At 42.2% G+C, this 6,973-nt stretch overlaps 1 protein-coding gene across 3 annotated transcripts; it reads right to left on the bottom strand.

The window, feature by feature from the left end:
* Positions 1–268: 268 nt before the first annotated feature.
* LOC131231603 (transcription factor BHLH062) lies at positions 269–6,143 on the bottom strand. Of its 3 annotated transcripts, none has more exons than XM_058227859.1 (5): positions 5,982–6,143; positions 4,859–5,024; positions 3,897–4,015; positions 2,960–3,087; positions 269–1,031 (listed from the first exon to the last, which is right to left on the bottom strand). In XM_058227859.1, the coding sequence occupies exons 2-5, from the start codon at positions 4,924–4,926 to the stop codon at positions 549–551; spliced, it is 798 nt and encodes a 265-aa protein (XP_058083842.1). In that variant the 5' UTR covers positions 4,927–5,024; positions 5,982–6,143; the 3' UTR covers positions 269–548. The 3 variants fall into 3 exon arrangements, with proteins under 3 accessions (XP_058083842.1, XP_058083849.1, XP_058083855.1); XM_058227866.1 differs by lacking the exon at positions 5,982–6,143 and adding an exon at positions 5,825–5,936; XM_058227872.1 differs by lacking the exon at positions 5,982–6,143 and having other exon boundaries at positions 4,815–4,953.
* Positions 6,144–6,973: the final 830 nt, after the last annotated feature.

Raw genomic sequence — 6,973 nt, 5'->3', positions numbered from 1 at the left:
TTAGGGCTGGATATGCCGGGGAAGCATCCAATGCCAAACGCTAATATTTACTGAATCATCAAACACTCCATAGAAAGTAATACATACACTTGGCAGGAGTGTAAAAAATCCAGACTGGTCATCCATTGGAGCTAACCTAATTGTGGGCCAGACGCAGATGATTACCCAATCGGCATGATTTTCAAGGTGTGGCCATCCAATGTGTAGACAAATAGATGTTGTAGCAATTGGGATGGGCAGAGACATTCTCATACACATGCAACACTACTGAAAATGCAATTTGCCCCTAAAAAGAGGGGTTCCATTTCAAGATTAGTCCATAACTACAAAGACTCGGACATCATGAAATGCTAACCAATATTACCACCATCTGCACCCGCCATCCTCATCATCACCATCATCCGACTACCTGCCCATATCAATCTAAACTAGCATATATCAGTGTAAACCATCTGATCCGCAAGCCCTTCGGTTGGAGCTAAACATGTTTCCAATCAATGCATATGCATGGAAGGAGATGGATGCATTTGGACATTCATTTCTCATTCTCAAGAAGCTTCCACATTACCGGAGCCGTCTTCCCCATTTACCGTGGGGCAAGAGCCAAGGCTAAGCTGTGTTTCCTGAGCTGTTCCAGGCTGCTTCACAAGGAGCTGTGAGGGCCATGAATCTGAAGGTGTCGGGTAGCGGGCGTGCGGTCTCCTCACGTGTGAGGGAGGCTTATGCGAGACCTGAACAATCTCAGCCTCTGGATAGGCTTGGACCTCGTGGCTGAGTGGGATGACAAAAACAGGCGGGCCCATCACAGGTGGGGGCTGCAACACGGGGTCTACAACAGGTAGCGGGAGCTGGTTTTCCAATGTCGAAGGCAGCGTGGAGTTGCAATGTTGCAATTGGATGGGAGCTGCATCTGTTGGGTTGCTCCAAGCATGCACAGACTGCATCCTCTCCCGGAGTTGGTTTTGCAGCTTCTCGATCTCAGTTCCCAGGACAGCATTCTCATCTCTCAGCTCGTTCTTCTCAACATTCACCTGTTCATCCCACATCAGAACAAATATAATACATCAGGTGAAATTTTCAGTGTGAAGAAAATTAAATAAATGAACAAGAATCCATTACTTTTGCATAAGATGTTCAGCAAACAACAGGAATTTCCATTTTTGGATGCTAGTGACAGAAACAAAGTGCAGACGCAAAAACCAGTAATTTGGATCCTTTTTCTTTGGGAATTTAACCACAGATGTATTATATGCAATAGGGGGGACTTTATGGACACGGGCTGCCTACATGGCAGCCCTCTCCTATGGTCATACCATTTAAATTCATTTTTCATTGTTTTATTCAATATTGGAGACATGGTCCTAATAGCCTGAGATGAACCTATCAAAAGTCAATGTGTTCTAACTATATGGAGGCATATAGCAACACTGAAACCTGTGAGAATGGTGATTGCAGATGAATGTGACTTGCTTGATTTTTAGACTTGATCATTGCAGGAGTGGGTTCCACCTATAACTGGCCCAGATCAGATATGAACTATTTCCTTCATTTAACATTAACAAATACCATTAGCGCTCCTCTTTCATGCAGGTGTGGCCAAAATCATTTTTGGTTCCATCTCTAAATGGCCCATATCAAATACAAAATGTCCCCTCCATCGAACATTAGCAAATACCATTAGTGTTCCTCATGCAAGTGTAGCCAACACCTGTAATCATGATTGTGTTAGGATGCATGGCCGGGTCTACTTGTTGACCTAATCTCTCACAAACTGAATATCCACCCATGCAATTAAGTACTCCCTACTAATTTTAGGGCCTGTTCAAATGCACCTTCCAAAGGTAAGGGGCTTTTGCGGCCAAAACACCGCTTTGATCCAAATGACGGTTGGTGTGTGTTTGGATGCACTTTGCAAACCTCCATCTCCTCTCCCACTTGACAAAATGGGTGCTAAAACGCCAAGTCGGCAAAAACCAATCAACCGAAAAAGTTAGCTTGAAATCCCCTTTTGAGGAAGTGTGCATCCAAACAGGCCATTATTAAGAAAAATGAGAATCAGATGGAATGAACACCGAACATAACACCTACTTAACCTTCTCTACCTAAAATACAATCCATGCCATTCACCTCTCTGCCAACACAGGAAAATGAATATTTAGCCTAGTAGAAAGAAGGCTAATGAATAGAAGAGAGAAGGATTTCATCAACAAAATGTTTAGCCATAGTTCATTAGTAGTTTAGTACCCTTTTTCCCCCAAATTTATCACATTAGCAAGATCCCCCTTCCATTATAACCTGATGGAATAATTTATCAATGAAAATCAGCCACAATTCTCCAAGGACCCACAGGCCTCCATGAAGTCCCCCACAGAAACCAGAGAGAAGAAAATCATTCCGTTCTCATCCCCAAACATGCAACCAATCCCACTGGGATCTAGCATACCTTCAGAGGAAAAACAAAATACTCTTCCACATGCTAGTCAGCAGGCTCCAGCTAGGAAAACCTTCTTTTTTTTTTTTCTTTCTTTTAATGACGTCAAGGTGTCCCTGCCCCATTTTAAGGCGAGGCTATTCCCTGCGGATGCACGCAATTACCCGCAAACAGCGTGCATCGGGTAATCCCAGGGAGGGGAATCGAACTTGCGTCCGTGGGGAGCACACCCACGACGCTTGCCAGCAGGCTTTAGCTAGGAAAACCTTCAGCAAAGCATTTTTACAATTTATCACCATGGACTGATCACATGGAAGAAAACCCACAGAATTCAGGTCTCAAAAGAATTCATTTTATAATCCTACTGATTCTTTCCACTACCTTTAAAATTACAATGAAAGCAGAGAAGTTTTAAGGCACTAATTGATTCCTTCCAATTATAGTAAACAGATAAAGAGATCGAATGGAACTTCTTGAGAGAGGAAAGTGGAAGAGGAAAGAAAGCAATTTCAAGTTTGAGGAACTTACATAGTGAGATTCAGTAAGCAGAGCTGCATTCTCCTTTTTGAGACAGTCTACCTGCACAAGCAGTTCCCGTAGTAATCGAGTGGTATCACCCAATATGGAGGCCTTGCCACTATTTTGTCGGGCTGGTTCTGTTAAACAGAATCATTGAAATTGTTATTTGCCAATAAATTTGTGCACTTTCTTTAGTAGCTTAAAATTAAATAAAATAAAACAAAAAAAATAAAAATAAAAAATGGTCAGCATAAAAGCTTCTGAAGAACACAGTATTGGGGAACAAAGCCAAACGACCTCTTGTCATAAATTTCTAATTGTAAAACCACCACCACCTTGTCACTGGGAACCAATTCAAGAATATAATGTTTTCTAGTTATGATACGCCCATACAATGTAAGAAGAATTACAGATTTGGCATAATATCAACAATACTTCTGTTATTGATTTGATGAGAAAACAAAGTCAATCAATCACGCAATAATTCTAACGTATGTGTTGCCATTTTAGAATGACAAGTGCTGCAGCAATTCATGCAAGGAGAGATAAGATGCAATTCACGAAACATGTGTCAACTTTGCAAATTCATAAAATATCCAGTCCAACTCACCAGGTGGGTTCCAACATGCTCTGGCCCAAAATTAAGGCTTGTCCACTCATCAGATGGGCCATACATGGGAGAAAATGGGCAAGACGAAGATGAACATCAATCTACATTCAACTTACGGTTACAGTTGACAGACATCTGATGAGTGAACCAGCCTCATTTCCGTGGCAAGGAATTTTCATAGTGTGACACCACCGATGAGTGGATAAGATCTCACATGCATGTGCCAAGAATCACCCTAAAATCTCTCCTGACAAACATTTAAGCATTTCATTCTTAGAATTCTCCCCAAAAGAAGAATATGAAATGATTGCCCTTTTTAGGAGAGTAGAAAATTACCAAGCGCATGGCCCAGCTCAAGAAAGAGCTCATTCAGATGGTCACGTTTCAGTTTCTCTCTCTCAGCCTTGTGGATTTTCTTTGGGGGTTTACCCGGGTTCTTTTTGTTAGCCATAAGCCTGCAACAGGTAAAGCTTTAAGCTGTTAAATGGTGGCAATAAAGCAGAACTAGCCTGTGAATGTTAAAATCGAACATGAGAGGACTCCATATGCGATCTTATAGACAATTACAGTGGCAGGACGGCTACAAGTTATCAACTAAAAGCACTTGTTGGAATTACAGCATGATCCAATGCTTTGCAAAGTTTATGTATGCTTTCAATTGGTGGTGGTGGTGGTGATATGAAATTATAAATGAGCAGTGAAATAACCAAGGATAATTTCTAGGCAGGGCTGTCAATGGGCCAGGCTGGCGCGTCGGGTTCCCAGGCTTCGTCCTCTTCAGGCTGGACTTGGGTTGGCATATGCGGCCCAAGGGCTATGCCCAGGCCTAAAAGTGAAGTCCGTTTTTTAATTGGGTTGGGCTTTGCCTGCATATAGAGACCCATCAGCCTAGCACGTTTATGTATTTTTTGAAATATTTTATAGCTAATTTAGATTAGACAACTTATTAGATGACTATATGTCTATTAATTACAACTAACATTCTCCTATGTTAGACAACTTATTGATAGCAATTAACATTCTCCTAAATTAGACGTGTTAATAGTAATTAATGTTATCCTAAATTAGACAACTTACTGATAGAAATTAACATTCACCCATATTAGACAACTTAATAATAGTAATCAATATTCTCCTAGATCACTATTCAATTCAGTGGTGTAAATAGGTTCAGGCTTGGGCTAGGGCCTGTCCATTTTCTCCTGGACCAGGCTTGGGCTTGAGTCCTACTGTGCAGACCAGGCTTGGACTGACCTTGGCTCCGGGCCTGTTGACAGCCCTACTTCTAGGTCACTGACCTGCTCACTGAGTTTTCAGCCACCACGTTTGCCGCCTCATCAATTGGAACAGGATGCTCTGAGACCATGTTTGGCAATCAGCCTCTTATATCAGCTTCAATTGGCCACACAACAAATACCAACCAGAAATTGCTCTGAGAGAACCCAACAACACCAATTCAAGCTTCTGTTCACAAAACCCAACAAAACAGAGAGAACCAGATAAGGACAATATCGATTTCCAATTGAATCTGGTATTTTTTTCACTCCTGAGACTAGCTGACAATAAGATCACAGCAGCAATGTTTCAAAATAAATAAATATAATCTGCTTTGAAATCAAGCAGGAACTCTTTTTTTTTTGGAAGATAACGATTTATACATTAAATCAAGCAGGAACTTTATCGATAGCAAGTGATAATTTCCATAAACTTGTGCCGATCATGGACGAATACTTCCAGAATCCAGTATATTCCCCCTTTACATCAAGCATGAATCTATCATTGCCAATATGATCCCTAAAAATCCTTCTACGAGCAATAATCCCAAATCAAGAACACCAAATGCAAGTAGAAACCAAACCAGATTCTCATACTTCAGAAAAAAGGGACATCCAAATGATGCTTGCACATCAGGACTCACCCCACACATGCCACGAAGTTCAAGCATGCCAGATCAGAACCGTTCTACAGGAAGGCCACACCAAGTATGTTCTCCGGTCAAAAATTCAGGTCGCTCTGCACATCACAAGGGCCATACGCGCACATTAGACCTGAAACATCAGCCGGTATTTTCTAGCCGTTCGTTTTTTAGTACCCACGGTCTACTGCACGGCAGACCGACCTGAATTCGAACCAGGGCACATACACAGGAAAGCCTTCCTATGAACGGCCCCGATATTTCAAACGGGTGTCAATTTGACACGTGTGCAGCATAAAAATCGCAATTGAACTCAAAATCCAAAGAAAATAGAAATCAAAAGCCACACCGGATCCAAGAATAAAATCCACACACAAACCCTAACAATTCTGAATCAGGAACACCCGAACGCATCGAAAACAGAATTCAAACGTCTATAGAAAACCGTGAGAAAGAGAAATCTAGGGTTGAGAGAGAGAGAGAGAGAGAGAGGAGATTGAGCATACCTTGAAATGTTGCTGGAAGCCTTTCCTGGAAGCCGTCTCCAAGCAGAATTTCTACAGAGAGAGAGAGAGCGGCTGTGGAGATGAGCGCTTTTGCACGAGGGCGCGTGTGGAAGCCACTCGACTTTTAATAACCAACAAACGCCACGGAGCGAGCGAGACGCGTGGCTGGGGCCCACGGGACGGGTAGAGAAAATCACGCATGGGAAATGCTACGCTACATTCCATAGTATAACCTGAATATGGTAGAGCGATCTCTCCGCATCCCACATCGTGTGATAGATGATGAATCGGGACCGTCCATCTACTTTTTCCCTACTGTTGATGTAAAATGATTAGAAGTTATATAGATTGGGTGATCTAAGCTTCTAATCCTTAAAAGAAGAAGATATTTAATGGTCAACATTCTGTAAAAATCAGTGAAAGGATTTTTTGGATATGGGCCATCCATTGACATCGCGCACTGTATGGACGCTCCAGATTGACAGCACCTGGAAAGATGTATCTGCCATATCTGGACTGACTCGTCCCTTTGGAGGGGAGCGGGGTAGGTGCGACCCGGGTAACACGTCTGTGGGTGTTGCCTGATCGTGGGGCCCACCTTGATTTATGTGTTGTATATCCATACTGTCCACCAATTTTAACAGCTCATTTTAAGGCATGGTCCCAAAAATTAGTAGATCTAAATTTTGAAGTGGACCACACCACAGGAAACAGTTGTCACTAAACGCTTACCATTAAAAGCTTTAACCTGTTGATAAGGTTACACTGACCTCGGAAAATACAAATATCAGCATGATCCAAAACTTTTGTGGGACGTCGAAAAAGTTTTTAATGGTGGGTATTCAATCCCTACCGTCTGGTCCACTTGAGATTAGAATCTGCTTCATTTTCCCACAATGCCCTAAAATGAGCTGAGAAAACTGATGGACGGTGTGGATATAAAACACATACATCAAGATGGCTGGGCAACACTCACTGACGAGCTGAAAAAA

This window comes from Magnolia sinica, chromosome 2 (assembly GCF_029962835.1).
Source record: "Magnolia sinica isolate HGM2019 chromosome 2, MsV1, whole genome shotgun sequence".
Lineage (NCBI taxonomy): Eukaryota > Viridiplantae > Streptophyta > Magnoliopsida > Magnoliales > Magnoliaceae > Magnolia > Magnolia sinica.
Note: the sequence above shows the minus strand (reverse complement) of the source record. Positions and strands in the feature narration are given on the sequence as shown.

Coding starts and splice junctions, on each gene's coding strand:
- LOC131231603 (XM_058227859.1), bottom strand. CDS start 4,926: ATGGTCTCAGAGCATCCTGTTCCAATTGATGAGGCGGCAAACGTGGTG. Junction 4,016..4,858: donor GCTGAAAACTCAGTGAGCAG/GTCAGTGACCTA, acceptor TACCTGTTGCAG/GCTTATGGCTAACAAAAAGA. Junction 1,032..2,959: donor TGCTTACTGAATCTCACTAT/GTAAGTTCCTCA, acceptor TGGGATGAACAG/GTGAATGTTGAGAAGAACGA.